At 35.5% G+C, this 16754-nt stretch overlaps 2 protein-coding genes across 7 annotated transcripts in view; one reads left to right on the top strand and one right to left on the bottom strand.

Annotated features, from left to right (window-relative positions):
• LOC126979797 (spermine oxidase-like) overlaps window positions 1–16754 on the bottom strand; it is a 60752-nt gene that overhangs the window by 19696 nt on the left and 24302 nt on the right. For 3 of the 6 annotated variants that reach the window (XM_050829359.1, XM_050829378.1, XM_050829386.1), the window contains exon 2: window positions 4484–4569. The exons of 2 other annotated variants lie outside the window; for them this stretch is intronic. The gene's annotated coding sequence lies outside the window, so the exon portion shown is untranslated. Of the gene's footprint in view, window positions 1–4483; window positions 4570–12371; window positions 12496–16754 lie in introns of those variants that run through there. One more of the 6 variants, XM_050829368.1, reaches the window with a different exon arrangement.
• The window catches only part of LOC126979965 (uncharacterized), a 43961-nt gene continuing 39371 nt past the window's right edge, over window positions 12165–16754 (top strand). Inside the window, exon 1 of the mRNA XM_050829563.1 lies at window positions 12165–12834. Coding sequence (XP_050685520.1) covers window positions 12284–12834 — 551 coding nt within the window. The 5' untranslated portion in view covers window positions 12165–12283. The remainder of the gene's footprint in view (window positions 12835–16754) is intronic.

Genomic DNA, 16754 nt, shown 5'->3' with positions numbered 1-16754 from the left:
TATCTTAATCGGTTCACCCAGTCGATATTTTGAGGTAACAAACATAAAAAAAATACCGACGAATTGAGAACCTCCTCCTTTTTTGAAGTCGGTTAAAAATATACTCTATCATCACATATTCGTCGTCGTTAGATCAGTGATACTCTAGGTGTAACTAATAGAGGGTGGGGTTGTAATTTGGAACCCTACATTGTTTTTAGTATTTTAACAAAAGTGTTTGACTTATTTCTTATGAAACTTGTGACTTGTCTTGGAGGTTTGCTGCTGTTTTATGGAACCCGGGTTACAAATTACAAGTATAGACCATATCCATCTTTCTATTAAAAAAATCACAAATATAATACTCTGCGTCGCACCCAGAGCATTCAATGTGTGCCCAAAACCCACATGATTGGCACTGAATTCAAATTTCACCGCGATGATCGTTAGAGTAATTTTCAGAGCAAGAAATGCACCAAGCATCTCTTGGTTTGTTGCTTGGGCATTCGTGATAGCATTTTCTAATATTACAGTGTCACCTGAACAGACAGAATAGAATAGAATAATTCAGAATTAGAAAAAAGCAAAGCAAAAGCAGCTCTTTGCCCTGAAGTTGCGGATGTCCATGATCGGATGCTTCACCAAATCCCATCCAACAATAGAACCTACTTCTGCTCAATTTCCCTCTCTTATATAAAAAATTAATTATTATTAACTTTTTCTGAAGAGTCCATGTGACGTTAAATCAGCTGAACCTCTACCTGTAGTAACATCAACCAATTATATACCTAAGACAGTGTAAACGTTTGTCGTATGAAGGTGTAATTGAATGTGGTTCTGATGCGGGCTTGTTTGTGCTGTGAATGTGGTGCGGCTCAGGAACTAGCCTAGCAGCATTCTTTGATGACCCGCGGGCCGCCTGTGTAGTGTTGTGACACGGTACGACTACAGTCACCATCATTTATCTACCACCTGGGACAAAAGTGATCGTTGTCATGTCCACTGTCCACAGCTTAGTCATTTAAACAATTACCAGACTACATCTTAAACATCGTATGTACTGTCAACATGATATAAAAATTAAAAGCTGAATAAAATCTTCAAAAGTGAATGCAATAACCACAAAATAATTAAATATAACAAATATCGAGAATACATAACAAGCAATCGGCGGCCTCATCGCTTGAGAGTGATTTCTTCCAGGCACCCTGTACTAGCTAAACTGAAATAGTTTTAGTTGATACGATAACAGTAGGTGGTGCTATCGATATATAATTTAAATATACACATACAGTAAATAATTCCAAGATAAGAACTAATGAATTTGTCACAGTAATAATAATTAAGGAGCATTGTTTTGAAAAAATGGAGAGTTTGAGCCTTTCCGATTTCATTGGGAGGAGAACTCCATAGCTTGCACAGTAAATGATTTGTTAAAGAAGAAAGTTCGTCCACAGTTACATCGACATGTAACTGTGGACGAACAGTGTAGTAGGATGAAGCAACAGTGTAGTCAAAAATGGACAGCAAAAGTGATTGAGCGAGTATAGTTTTCGTAGAAATAGGAACAAAGTTTTGGAGTTTGTTTAATGAGTGAGAGGCAGTATAGAGCGCTCTCTTCTTACTGCAAGGCCGGCAACGCACCTGTAATTCCTCTGGTATTGCAGGAGAATGTGGGTGATAGTGATCACTTAATATCAAGTACGCTCGTTGGCACGAATATAGTTCGTATATGTTTCCGAGAAAACTCGCATCCTGATACTAGGTACTTTACTCCGTGTTGGCCGAATATGAACATGTGATCCATCTTGTGAGATGAACCAATCTGTAAGAGTCACTATAGGGCTTACAATAGCTACTTATACCCAATTTATGTGTTTATGACAGTGTTGATATCAAGTTGTTAATATATTGTATGTATGTAAGTAATACCAAAAATGGATTAAAATGCTGGTTGAATGAAATTTTATATAAATTTTTAAAAACAAAATAAATTGAATAGGTACTTCACAATTGAAGTACCGAAAATTGCAGATTTCTTGCAAGTGTAAACTTGAAGGGCAAATAAACGTTTGGATCACCCGAAATTAAGTTATCACTTATGATTCGTCAGCTATTTATTATATACCTTTATATATGAAGGACACTCGTGTTTTACATATTCGTACTAAAGGCTTTGAGATTTTGTATATGGTTCAATTGATACAAAAAAGTTATAAAATATTTATACCTACGAGTATGTTGCCGGAATTAGAATTACTTATTTTATTTTTGAACATAATATTATGATACATAATTTAATTTTAAAACAAAACTTATGAACGATGCGGGACTCGTACCCACGACCTCACGCGTTCCGTGCGAGCGCTCTTTCCACTGTGCCAACCGATCGAGTGACGTATCATTTGTAAAACTTGTATGTCTTGTTCAACTCTCAGGTTGTGGCTTCTTCTACAGGTTCTACTTTATATTATGATACTGTTCTTTTCCGGTATAAATAATTATCGCGTGTGTCATAGTTTACTATTATATGCAAAACTACAGTCGCTACTAAAACTAGTTTAAGATTCAACTACGCCCACTTCATACCCAAATTCCGCTTAACACATACACTTTGGTAACAAAGTTTGATTAGAAATGGAAGGAAAACTTTTTCAAACATTACATTTACAAATTCACCCATATAACTAACTTTAAAATTGTCAAATAGTAAATTAAATTTATACATTAGAAATATTGTAATTTAAAATATTATAAGATATAATTGTTTACGCTTAGAATTGAGTCATGTAATATTAACTGAATTGTTATTCACAATATGTAAGCGCACAATATTAAATATTTGCAATTATGTGTATACCTCTTAATTAGGTAATGAATAAATTAGTATTGAATATAATAAATTTGAAATTAGCCTTGTATGTAGTTGGCAAGCCTATAAATAAAATAATTGATGACTTATAATAACTAACTAACTACTGGCGCTACTTGTGGTTGGTGGACTATATAATATAATGCTCACATAATACTTAGCTTTACATATTTACTGCTCAATTGATGCACCATTTGTACTACTTATAATTACTCTTGTTTTTTCTTTGTAATTTAATTTAGAAAATTAGTATTCAAATTAGTATAAGTATTTAAAATAATTATTTAAACCATGAAGCCGTTCATTTAATAGAGTGGTAGTTGTCATAAATGGTAAAATATATAACTTCTGATATACATAATGTCATTACTTCAGAAAATTAAATAAAAATGTGTAAAATTCCTAGAGCTACCAGCTAGATACCAATCCTATTGTTAAACTAAACGATCTAAAAATACATATAAACTAAGGCTGAGATCTATACATCGTACTTACACTTTACTCAGACTCTACTTTCGTAAAAATAACCTGAATGTGATAAAACGTGAACTTGACTTTTACATTTGGCTGTCTTAGCATAAGCTTAGCATAATTTCAGCTGTCAAATGACTATAAAAAAGAAAAAAAATGTTTATGCTAAGGTTACACTCAGCTAAGTTTTACGTAAGTAAAGTCTGAGCAAAGTGTAAAGTTAGTTAGAGTTAAAGTTGAAACCGTATCTGCCATAATAATGATGGTTCACCTACATACGTTAGATTACATGATGCGCCAAAGGACAATGTCCGATCACTGACGATGATTTATTACCACTCGGTGCGAATTCGATTCCCGTTCGATAAATGAAGCAACTAACTTACGTAATTGAAAAAAAATTATATACAATACCCGTGTGACATTATTTGTATAGATTAGCTCGGCTAGTTTTGATCAGTTTTATGATTATGTTACAAGACAGTTTGACCACAGTATCAATGTGAGGATAACTTCCTGTGTTGTCTGATAATCTAACAATTATTGCCCTATTTAGAACCTAGGTGCTAACAAATCATTAAGAGAACAATTTAAACAAATAAACATTTTGACTGTTGCATCTTAATATTCTTGATAATGTTCTAGATGTTCATAAGCAACGAATTTGCTAGAAACTGTGACACAAGGAACAAACATAAACTTAGTAAGTAAGTCGAGTTAGTAAGTCTTTTTTTGCTATACGTATGTATAGCAAAGATTAAGACTTTTATGGTTTTCTCATGGATTCCACTGTCAGATCTGGACCAAATTGCAATGGGACCACTCGGAAAGCACTAGCTTTCAAATAAAAAAGAATTATCAAAATCGGTTCACCCAGTCGAAAGTTTTGAGGTAACAAACAAAAAAAAAACGACGAATTGAGACCCTCCTCCTTTTTTTGAAGTCAGTTAAAAAATATTTTTTGGACTGTCACTTTGAGACAAGATATTAAATTTGTTTAGCCCAGTAATTTTTAATTATAATAAATAAATAAAAATTTACTCAATTTCGCTGTAATTTTCCACAAGCTTACTTAAAAAAGCAAAAGTTTATGTTGTTGTGGTTTGTAATAAGATATTAATGACTATGAACGACTTGGCATCACTTGAATGTCAGGGTTACCTTGGTCACTTGGAGAACGAGCTTCAATCACTGTCAGTAAGATATCCGTGTGGAGGAATGCTTAACAGGTACCCGATGAGGCCGACCTATAAAAAATTCAACAATAGCAATCTCAACTTAAATTAATTTTAAGCCGTACTCGCCGTTTACCGAGCTGTAAGTAGCGAAACGTCGCAATAATTATGGACAATATAACCGGCAAGTGACACACAGCACTTGCAGGTGATGACTTGACAGAGGAGCGGAACAACAGCAGCGATCCCAGACGCCTACAGAAGTCTACTAAGGCTGCTAACTGTTTGGACGGCAGTACGACGTTGAGTCCCGCACACTGGCCCACTCAAGAGTCTACTGCATGCATCAGTCTAACTAATCAGGCACGCACCTCGTTTTTATTATATAAAATATATAGATATATATGACAACAGTGCCGGTGGTGCTGTATGCATGGCCCACGCAGGACTCTCCCTCTCGGGAAATTGTAGACCAGTGCCGGGAGAAACTTGTCTTCTATCGAGTCCTCTCTTGAGAAAGTCATGGAATAGGGTAAAATGAACCTTGTGCAATGTAACCCCCAGAAGCTCAAATCCCTTAAAGCCTCATCTAGTACTTATCGGAATACTCATCTCAACTCTCACTCAAGCAGATGACTGATGAATTGGCATCGCAAACGATTGTCAATTCATCGCATCATGTCAATGCACACGTGCAACGCACGAGCAGCTCGCTCGCATTATCGAGCACCCAGTGCTCTGTGAATGGCTGGATCACTTGGCGTTGCGTAGAGACGTTACTTCATTTGTGAGTCATTTATAACGGGGGGTGTTCCGAAGAGCTGTTTCACCTGATTCCTGCCCCCGAATTCCACCTTCGCGGGACACGCCACAAATTAGGATATCATCCCCACCATCTGGATGTGCAGTTTACTCCACAGTGCAGTTTTACAACAAAGCTGTGGAATGAGCTTCCTTATGCGGTGTCCGGAACGATACAAGGTGGGTACCTCCAAAAAAAGCGCGTACACCTTCCTGGAGACCGGCAACGCTCCTGTGATTCCTCTCGTATCGCAAGAGAATATGGGCGACGCTAATTACTTTACACCAGATGACCCGTAAGCTCGTTTGTCCTCGTTTTACATATATAATAAAAATAATTTTGTACACATAACGTATTTTACATGGTGGGAGCTCCACCATCAAATGGATCCTCTATCCATCCAGAGGTTATTGCACGAGCATGCACATAATTTCAGATAAACACTTAACTGAGCAAAACCACAACAGCCTTAATGCATGTTTTTGTCGTCATCTGAAACTGGTAGTATTGCCAACAACTTGATGTCTTACGTGGTCGTATCTTGTTTATATTTAAAAGCGGATAGGAGAGAGTGTTTCTCACGTACTGTGAGTTCCGTACATGATTGTTCTGGTAGAAATTATATTAAGTATACTAATATATTGTACCTACCCTAAAAGAAGGAAATTAAAAATAAGATATATTCTTTTTCATTTCTCATACTCGGAAAGTAATGTTGTTTTGATCTGAATATTGGGTGGAAAATGCTGCTTCCCTGCATAGAGAGGGAAAAACTCATACAAATTACCTAAGGGCCGGAATGAACTTTAAAAATAGAACTTGACAGCAGTTCTGTGAAGAGTTTTATGAAAAAAATACTAATTAAAAAAATTATGCAGCCATGTGACTTCCTAAACAGCCAGTGTGAACTTAGCGCAAACTTCTTTGAGCGGAATAAGCCGCAACAATTACGCGGTGAGTTCCATTGTCCTAATTTGACAGTTAAATTTAAATAGGTACTACTAATATTATTATATATTATCAATAGTTTAGATAAACAACTAGTTTTGCATGATACAGGAAGATAAGAGAGTGATCTATCAGCAGATACGGGCAAGCCTAGGCATTGGTATGAGTCAAGTTCAAAATAAATTACACGAACATTAAGGCGTCAGTAAGCTTTGAACCATATGGATTCCCCATACTTTAACTACCAGAAAAACCTTCGCATGGACTGGTGTCGCCAAATGTTAGATAAGTTCAACGGCGGTGACTCAAATGCTGTATTTGACATCGTCACAGGTGATGAAGGCTGTATATATTGCTACGAACCCGAAACCAAAAGATAATGAGCTCAGTGGGTGTTTCCTTTCGAGGATCGGCTAACTAAGGTAAAGAAAGGAAGAAGTCAAGGAAAAAAGATGATTGCGTCATTTTTTGGTCGGAAAGGTCATTTCGCGACATATGTGCTAGAAGATGGAAGGACAGTTACTCCAGAGTGCAGACTGGTATGTCAATCGCTGTTTGCCTGTTGTCTTGGAAAAAATTTGACAGCAGCGCCCTCGAAGCAGGATCCTTCGTCACCACGACAATGCTTCAGCGCACTCCGCAAAACGGACTGTTGAATATTTGCCTACGGCAGGTGTCGAGATAATGAGTCATCTGCCATACAGTCCTGACCTGGCGCCCTGCGACATTTATTTATTCCCAAGAACTAGAGATAAAATTCGAGGTATTCGCTTTACGAGCCCTGAAGATGCGGTGAAAGCGTACGAAAATGAAATAGTAGAGACCCCTCAGGAAGAATGGGCCCACTGCTTTTCTCAGTGGTTCCATCAAATGCGACGATGTGTAGAGAGGAACGGAGATTACTTCGAAAAACAATAAAAGTATTGGCAACTTTCTACATTAAGCCGTTTTTCATTTTCTAAACATTTTCAGTATTACCTAGGTACCTTTATAATAATAAAGATGTTATGAACAAAATACGACATGTATTGTTAGCACAAATGTAGTAATGCTTCCCGTCGTAACATAAATAAACTCAAAGCATAGGTATTTCATTGACTTCCTTGCGTTTTCATCATCATGGTTATCATTTTATTAGAACTCTTGGTGGCTGTGAAATAATTACATATTACTTAGTAATAATTACATTGTAGAGTTCCGGTGTTCATATGTGATCGTCTTCACCAAATGAAACATTCTGTTTGTATATTGAGACCATCAGTCTCAAATTATTGTATGATGGGACCAATCTGTAAGTTTCACCATTGGAATGAAAAACTACAAGTAGATATATTTGTGGAACTCATAATGTAAATTTAATAGAACAATAGTCTGACACATAGAAACTTATCCACTTAAATATAAAGTAAACAGGTGCGCTTGTGGTCTTGAAGACCCTCATATAATCGTCTATAATGATTTCTATGTTTATAAGAAGTGTTTTTTGTTAAATTGCAGCTGTTGGTTTACAGGTGCTTGGACAATGGACCACGAGCCTTGCTCATTAGGTGACACAATGCATCTGGTATGCGCTACTTTTAATATTATTAAATATTCACGTCAGTAATGTAAACAAGACCGTTGTTGTTTATTTTTTTATATAAATTTTTAAAGTAATTCATACTTTAAGTCGGTCGTTTCAATCCACAGTAATATTACAATGATTCGATTTTAATGACTTTTATCTACACCCATGTCTAAATCCTCTATTAAAGATTCTGAAACAGTTAGCTTATTGCCAACATTAAAACACCCAATGTTCTAATAACCATACCCAAAAGAGTGTTGTAATGTTGTACTGAATTTCATAACAACACTCCTATGTTGATTTTTTATCCCTTCATGCGCAAAGAGTTTCAACATACAGCCACATTCTTATTGCTCGATGCGTGGTATCTGTATGAATTTCAAAAAAAGGACATTTTCGTTTACGCGCGCTCCACACTCCCAGAACGTCGCGCGCCGTAAAAAAAAAGGAGTTATTCGAATCCCCGCCATTTTTCTTCGATATTTTTATTGTTTTGTCTACAAAAATGAGCGATTCATTTTAAACGCTGCAAAAGAACATTATATTCGAGTGAATTTTAATTATTGCACTATACAAAATGTAAATTACTACTAAAATAAATAATTGTTTCATTAATACTTATTTTATTTGTATATAATCATAATATCACATTAGGTTACTACTAGGACTGGTGTTTTAATGTTAGCAGTAAGCTAACTGTTCCAGAATCTTTTAGAGGATTCATATTCTGGGTGTAGATAAAGTCTTGTATGCAACTGTTGATAATTAGGTATTAAAACACTCATGTGATACTATTATCATACTCGGCTTCGCCTCGTGAGATAAATCCACATTCGTGTTTTAATACCCCTTATTACACAACAGTTGCATAAATAACTATTAATACTTCTATACATGCCAAATTTTTTAAGAATTCCCTAATTTAATTGATAGCAATTGCAATTTCTTATGTGTAAGACATACTTTTAATCAATGACGTTCTATACATATAGACAATGCACCTCATACAAAATCAAAGCTGAAATACATTTCTAATTGTGTCCTTTCATCTGTCTCATTCTGACAAGCGGGTCTTGTCTGGGGACTTGTCAATGATATTGTACCATATATAATGAAAAAATATTCGTTTTATTAAATTACCTTCGCTTTTTACATATCAATCTTATATAATAAAATAACCTTACCGATGATATGTCACACCATCTTTTTTTTGAGTCGTTAATGTATCATTCAAGCACTTTTTATAGCACACTTAGGCTTGTCGATTCACACACAGCTGACACACGACTAAGGAGAAAAGTGTGCTTACATTGTCTTTAAGCACACTTTTGCCGTTTCGTTATCAGACTGCGAATGATATGTCCATATGTATAGAACGTCATTGCTTTTAATACATATTTCCAGACGTTATTCAGAATCGAATGACGCTCATACTTTTAGGAGCTTGACGTTTGAGTATTTTTGTTGCATCTACATAATATATTGTAGGTGAAATGATTTGCAAATTGCATTAAAAATAAGAACTTGTAATACCTAATCTGTTTTGAAAAGAGCAACCTCAGAATATTTTGCTCGTTCTTCTCTAAGGAAATCTGCCTTCCGAATGAGCTGTATGAAAACAAATGACATATTTCAAGTGTAATATGATTTACCTATGAAATAAAATGTTTATGATTTGATTTGAAAAATTAATACGTTTTTGGACTTTTTGGCTAGCGTATAAACTGATTATCGAAAAGTCAAAAAACTTTTTATCGAAAACCAAAAATGGTTTAAGCTTTAAACCCAGGTTTACGATTTTAAATGGTAGAGAAAAATGTATAATTACAAGATTGTTATTGAATTATATTTCTTAGAATACGATAAGTATATATTTGTTATTAATTCTAGACTGGTATACGTTACGCAGTAATAAATAGAACGCAAAATACTTTTTTTATAACATCACTAGTGAAATTGTAATATCACGGCTTTGATAATATACCTACGACATTACCTCTAATACCAAGCGTGTGGAGAGTTTTAAAAAATTGCATTTGGCTCCAAACCTACTTTGTGTAATGCAATCACAGCGATTCTGCTCTTTTTATCACCCCACTCCATTTTAATATCGCAAAATATTGTACCATATATTGGCGCCAAGATGAGAAAACAATGAATATAAAAATGACAGATTCCAAATTCAAATGTAATATTTTGTTATATTTTCAATTGTAACAGTATTTATGGCAAGACTAGGTATATTCAAATTCAAATGTTTTTGCTCAAAATAGGATGTGACATCACTTATTGAAAGTCAAAAACCACCCATACCAAAACGAATGCCTCAGACCTGAGAAGAATGGGCGCAACAAACTCAACGGGCTTTCTTTTCATCGAAAAAATATGTTTACAATGTAATATTGTACAATTAAAGGCTATTATTATTTAATAGCCTGAGGTCGGTCGCTCCATTCCCAATTTGTGGTATCATTAAGAAAGTCATTTATGTTATAGTAATCATTACCACACAAACGTTTTTAACAATTCTTTTGAATAAAATACTTAATGCTTTTGTTTTGAAAATTTTCTGGGATCTTGTTGTAAAAGCATGTACATTGCCCCACAAAAGGCTTACTAACTTGACTTAGCCGAGTAGTAGGCATTATAAGTGTGTCTGTTCCTGGTGTTAATATTATGGTTATGACAGTTTCTAGCAAATTTACTTATGTACCTATGAACATACATTACATTATCAAGAATATATTGAGAAGCAACAGTCAAGTTGTTAATTTCTATGAATTTTGCTCTCAATGATTATTTAGGACCGAGGTTATAAATATCGCGAATAGCCCTCTTCTGCAGCACCAATATTGTATTAATACCGGCAGCGTTGCCCCATTGCAATATACCATAGGAAATAATACTATGGAAATAACTAAAGTATACTAGTCGCGCCGTTTCTATGTCAGTTAATTGTCTAATATTTAAAACCGCGTATGCTGCAGAACTAAGTCTGTTCGCCAATTCTTCAATGGGGGCATAATGCCAAGAAATATAGCAGATTACCCCGGTTCTATCACCTCTCCGTTTAACAAAACACTTGCATCTACATTTTTCTCATTTGGTACGGTAAATTTAATATATTTAGTTTTTTTTTCTATTTTAGAATAGGTTATTAGCGCTAAGTCAGTACACGATGTCAGATAGAATATCTTCACTTCGTTATACATAGCATGATTTCTTTTCACTTTGAAAATCAGTGAAGTGTCGTCCACAAACAATACCTTATGTTTTTTCTCTATAAGATTTGAAAGATCATTTATATAGATAAGGAAGAGGAACGGTCCAAGAATAGACCCTTGTGGTACCCCCATACTGAGAGGAGTACCATGAGATCTCCTGCCATTCACGTCGACCTTCTAAATTGTATTGTTTAGGTATGAAGTCAGAAGATCGAGCGCAGTTCCTTTTATGCCACAGTGACATAGCTTCCTGACCAGCGTTGAATGTTGAACACAATCAAAAGCCTTAGTTAAATCACAGAAGATGCCAAGTGCATTCTGTGATTCCTCCCTATAACATGTGTTTGTTGGTTTTTGTGCTTTACATGACATAAGTTACGTTTTATTCCGATTTTTAAGAATTCGCGAAGTTGTGCGATTACGAGTTTAATGCAGATGAAGTCATGGGCAGATTATGGTAACCATTTATCTATTACCAATATATCCATTGAACATTTGACCATTGACATGATCTAACTACACACACAGCGCCAGCCGTTCTCGAGTTATGAGAAGACACACCGACTGTCTGACATCAATATCGTTCCTGAAGCGATTGTCAGAAGTCAGAAAAGTCGAGAAGAGTTTTGCGTTACATCTTTTATATATTACTTAAAACGTAAATTACATAAATAAAGTAGTATTTTAGGGATTAGTTATAAGTTAGAGACTGTAGAAGTAACGACCAAACTTTGTTGCTTGGTAACACTAGAACACGCACACGGCCGGCCGGTGTATGTTTGAAAATAATATAATATAAGTATGTATCTATTATGTATGACCAATATAAAGTATAACGTTCTAGTTTATCTAATTATTAAATTATGCGGGTTATTGTTGTGTTACAGACATTTAATTAGAATATCAGTTTATAAATAGTGTGCAATAACAATTAAGGTTGTTTAGATGACACCAGTGTTATATTTATATCTACTGTCTATTGCAAAGACTATAATATATTATATAGGTAGGTCTATTGTTAGCGCTAGTTATCTCGAGCGGTATTCGATAGTTATTGTACAGTTGTGAATGCACCCTACGTTGATACAGGTAGAGTATTGAGGGGGGACAGTTGCTTGCCGCGAGGCCGCCGTCAGTTAAACCGCGTACGTTGCTAGGAGAGGTCGTATCGCTCGCGCGCCAAACCGGTCGGAATGTCGGGGAACCTGTCGGCGGGATGGCGGACCAGGGCGTGATAGTTGCGCCATGTTGAAGCATGCTCAGCGGCCGCCGGCGGCGAACGATGGCGACCACCGATACCAGAACATGCCGCGGCGGCCGCACCATCACATACCCTTGAACGTCTCCACCTTGGACTCCTCCAAACACTCGGTGGGCGGAACTTCTGCGAGCGTCAGCCCCGGAGCCCAGCCGCAGCCCGCTCCGGCTCCGGTGCCCGTGGTGGCGGCCGGGCCGGTCGTGGCGCCTGCCAAGCTGGCCAATGGCGTCGCAACAGGGATGGCGAGGCAGCCGCCGCCCAGGAGTCGCACCATACGAGCGGCCACCGAGGAGGCCCTGACGTCTCTCGCGTTACTGTGTCTGGTGAGCCTGCTCCTGGCGCTGCTGGCTCTGCTGTTCCTCCTCAAGATATCCGCGCCGGCGAGCAGCGCTCCCGAGGAGTTCGCGGTGGTTTACGAAGTGACGCTGGCTCTGTGTGCGTTAACATTGTCGTTAAACTTGTGCTGCCTGCTCGTGTGTGCGATTCAATTCTTGTTTGCCGTGAAGCTGGTACATTCACCACCAGCGCCAAACGGAAGGTGAGTAGCCAATTAACTACCATTAACTAGTCATTTTCATCCAAATATATATCGCACTTTTATAATGCAAATCGACAAACAGTCTCAACTTAAGCTATAAATGTGACGCTTCGGTAAACGAATCCAAAAATGTGTATATATAAGTTTAATGTTTAATTTAAGTTATAATAGTATCAGTAATTTAAGATAGATTATCTTATCTAAAACATATTTCAGTTACACATAAACCGGTTCGGTAAGTTAAAGTAACACAATATTTGCGGTTACGCGTAGTTTAAATATTTGAATTTTCATCGGTTACCGTGTTATGAAAGATTCCAATTTAGGTTATCGCTTGCCCGACGTTGCTTGAACAGCCATTTATGGCCTTAATTTAAAAGATTATTAAATATAATTATAATATTGTAGAGCTAAGGCTCTACATTATTATATTTAACGCATTTAATCGGTATTACATTATTAATTAATATTTATTATTATTATAGTAATTCTGAGATAGTAATAGAGTAGATAAACAGAGAAAAATCAGTTTTAAGTAACTTATAACTTAACTTTTATACCAACAAAAGAAAAAACTCTATGTAGGTAACTACTATTTGGCTTTATACTGCATGATATAAACGCAAATAGTAATTTTTTTAAATAGTAGAATATTTAGCTTTTAGTGATAAAAAATGATGTAGGTAGCTAATTTAATATATAGTCTAGGGTCTGATTATATTATATTTTTTTTAAAAGCGCTTAATTTAATAATAGGAGAGTTTCTGGCGCCGTTTTTTCTCTCTTAGGCTCTCTAAGATGCTGAGCTTATGCTAAGACAGCCCAGTGCAAAAATCAAGTTCGCGTTTTACCACATTCAGGTAAGTTTTACGAAAGTAGAGTCTGAGTAAAGTTTAAGTACGATCTATAGATCTCAGTCTAAGAGCATCACATAAATGGTTTTTATGTTAATGATGAATTAACTAGAATCATATATATATATAGAAACAGAACGTTATCATCAGAAGACGTCTTACTAGTCCCAACACTTAATATACTATACCTCGGTAATTATATTATTGTATGTAAACGAAGCACCCTTGCCCGGGCAGGTGTTAACGGTCCCAGACGGCGGTTATTTGCGACGCATAAAAACTACATCTAACGGCCATTATAGATTGTATGATCTCTCAATTGATTGCCTGTTATGATTTTATATGCGGAGACACAGACACTATTAAGATGTCAAGAAGAGACAACAGAAATGTCTACACATATTATATACATACTTAGTACTTACAGGTGTATAATAGACTTAGATAATTTATACGTATAGATAGAGCCTCTTGCGGCTAGACAACCGATGAAAACAGGCCAGGTTTATTACTTTAGTGTACGTGACCTCAATTTTTTCGACTTTTTCACAGCTGTCACAGTGTTTCTAGAATCTAGACGTATAATTGATCTAAGAGAATAGAAATTTATTTCTTTACCATAGGGAGTGACAATATTAAATACATTATTATAATATCATTGAATAATGAAAAAACAATTAATCTATACTAATATTATAAAGCTGCAGTGTTTGTTTGTTTGAACGCGCTAATCTCTGGTACTACTGGTCCGATTTGAATGATTCTTTCAGTGTTGGGTAGTCCATTTATCGAGGAAGGCTATAGGCTATGTTTTTTTTTTCAAAATTAGGGATCAATTATAAAATTGCTATTTTGTAACACAAGGTGTAAAATCGAAAACCTATTTTTGTGTGCGCTGCAAAAACTATTGACAATAGAACAAAATGATGTACAGGCTATAATATAGGCAATATTTTATTACTTATAAAACTATCTCGTGAATTATACTTTATATGGCAAAACAACGTTTGCCGGGTCAGCTAGTATAATATATAACACTTGATGAACGTCATGAAGCTACATCAGTTGGTAAAGACCCTTTCACATGGGGTTAATAAATGATACAAAATTCCCAGCCCATCTTTTAAATCATGTAATAACGATATTGCTTAGCCTACTTAATATATTAGTATACATGGCGCACACTAAAAGTTTTGCACTTCTAGCTAATCGGAACTATTTGAATTTCGAATGTTATATTTTTTGAAAAGTTGCAACCTTCTTAGTAAATAAAAAACAATTGGCGGAAAATCATTTGTCAATTGTTTTTTATCACACATCAAAGTCTACGTACGCAACGTAAATGCATTTTATAGCGATGATTTTTTTATGTTTATAAAAGTTCTCTCTCTCCGCAAGACTGTGCCTCTAGTCTTCAAAATGCTTTTGGGAGAGAAGCACCTTGCTTATGCACCGTGAGGCGATGGTTTGCTGAATTTGAGAGAGGTCGGGTTTCTTTACATGACGAATTTCGTGAAAGGCGGCCTTCAAACTGCCGTCAACGAAAATAATGTGGCTACTGTTAAGCGGCTAATTGAAGAAAACCCGCGGATTACCTATGAGACAATTCGACGACGATTGAGGATTGGTATGCGCCAAATTCAGAAAATTTTATACGAAGAATTGAAAGTTCGGAAACTTTGTTGTCGTTGGATCCCCCGTGACCTGACAGCGGAGCAGAAGCGGGCTCGCGTGGAATGGTGCTCACAGATGCTAATGAAGTACGACCACGGACATTCGAATACTGTTTATGATAGTGTCATAGGAGACGAAACGTGGATTTATTGTTTTGAACTCGAAAAAAAACAGCGATCTTGTGAATGGGTGTTTGAAAATGAGAATAGGCCAATAAAAGTGAGGCAGGCGAGAATCGTTGGTAAAAAAATGATCGTATTTTTTTCTCATCTACGGGTCCAAAAGAGTGTTAATGCTGAGTGGTATTCTTCCATTTGTTTACCCAGGGTGGTAAAAAAATTCGCGAAAGACGACCAAAAAGCCGCGTCTTACATCATGACAACGCTTCTTCACTCACGGCCAACAAAACTAATTACTTAGTCATTTTTAGCTTCCGAAAAATTACAACTCGTCAGTCACCCATCCTGCACATAGCCCCGACCTAGCATCCTGTGATTTAAGCAATCGCGTGGTGTTATAAATTCATATGAATAAATTCTTTTTTTCTAAGACGTAAAAAATTATTATTATTTGGAAAATTTAGTCTTAAATTTTGAAATTGTTCTTCCTTCAAATATTTGACAAGTTTGTCTAAACTGAATGGAAAAAATTTAAACGAATCAACATGTCAGTTGAATTTTACGATTATTTATTTTATATAGTTTTTGTGAATGCCTTGTATTTTTCTTACGTTTCTGGAATAATATCAATTACTTTTTCAATAGAATTTAATGCATGAACAACGGAAAAGATATTATTCAAATCATCTTACAAGTAACCTCTATAAAAATAACGTAATGCAATTATATATTACTTTAAAAAATGTCACAGTTAATGAATCAGCTTATTGTAATAGAATAACTTCATATTAAATTAAGAGTAAGTAAATCTTACAAATTAAAAATTATGATCTAAATATATGCGTAAGATGTTGCGGGAAAATGCAACTCCAAATTTTATAAGTGTTACTAAGTAAGTATATGAAAATGAATTATGCCTATTTAAAAATAAGAATGAATATTGTTCAATACATAGACTTAAGTCAATAAAGCATAATATTTTCACTCAACGAATAAATAAATCTAGTTTGTCATACCAAACGGTATATTTAAGCAAATTATATTGATACCTTAGCTTGGAGTCATCATAAAATAAAATAAATGTTATATAAGTTTTAATTATTTTTTTTGAAAAGAATGAGAGTAGATACATCTTTTATTTAGATATATAACTTGTGGAGTAAGTTATGATGTAGATACTGTATATTGTTTTACTTATAGATTGTTCTATTTAAATATAATCAATAAATGGTAGTTTAACAATAAATCATCTCATTATATTATATGAACCCTT

Source organism: Leptidea sinapis, chromosome 1 (genome assembly GCF_905404315.1).
Source record: "Leptidea sinapis chromosome 1, ilLepSina1.1, whole genome shotgun sequence".
NCBI classification, from domain to species: Eukaryota; Metazoa; Arthropoda; class Insecta; order Lepidoptera; family Pieridae; genus Leptidea; species Leptidea sinapis.
This window is presented reverse-complemented; position numbering and strand designations above follow the sequence as displayed.